This window comes from Cystoisospora suis, assembly GCF_002600585.1.
Source record: "Cystoisospora suis strain Wien I chromosome Unknown contig_10875, whole genome shotgun sequence".
Classification (NCBI taxonomy): Eukaryota; Apicomplexa; class Conoidasida; order Eucoccidiorida; family Sarcocystidae; genus Cystoisospora; species Cystoisospora suis.
In genome coordinates, this window is record NW_027163647.1 from 1,867 (window position 1) to 2,121 (window position 255).

The window sequence follows — 255 nt, forward strand, 5'->3', positions numbered from 1 at the left end:
TTCTCTGAGGTGTATATACACCCTCTTCAGCTTTCTTACTATAGGCCCACTGTTCTGTTTCGTGTTGTTCTCTTGTAGATCAAGTCCTTCTCAAGTTCCCTCTCCTGTCCCTCCGACCTTAGCATGCAGTAGTAGTAGTAGTACGTCATCGTCACTCCCGCATGCTTCTCGGTCTTCTCCTCTTGCATCCTTGGCATCTTCACAAGTAATAGGACCCTCAGCTTCTTTGCCTCATGGGTCGTCTCCTCAGCCACC

The 255-nt window shown here is 49.0% G+C and overlaps 1 protein-coding gene across 1 annotated transcript in view; it reads left to right on the forward strand.

Moving 5' to 3' along the window:
• CSUI_011329 (uncharacterized protein) overlaps positions 1–204 on the forward strand; it is a gene marked incomplete at both ends in the record, with an annotated part of 1,402 nt that extends 1,198 nt beyond the window's left edge. Inside the window, one exon of the mRNA XM_068071429.1 lies at positions 79–204. Coding sequence (XP_067916595.1) covers positions 79–202 — 124 coding nt within the window. The remainder of the gene's footprint in view (positions 1–78) is intronic.
• Positions 205–255: the final 51 nt, after the last annotated feature.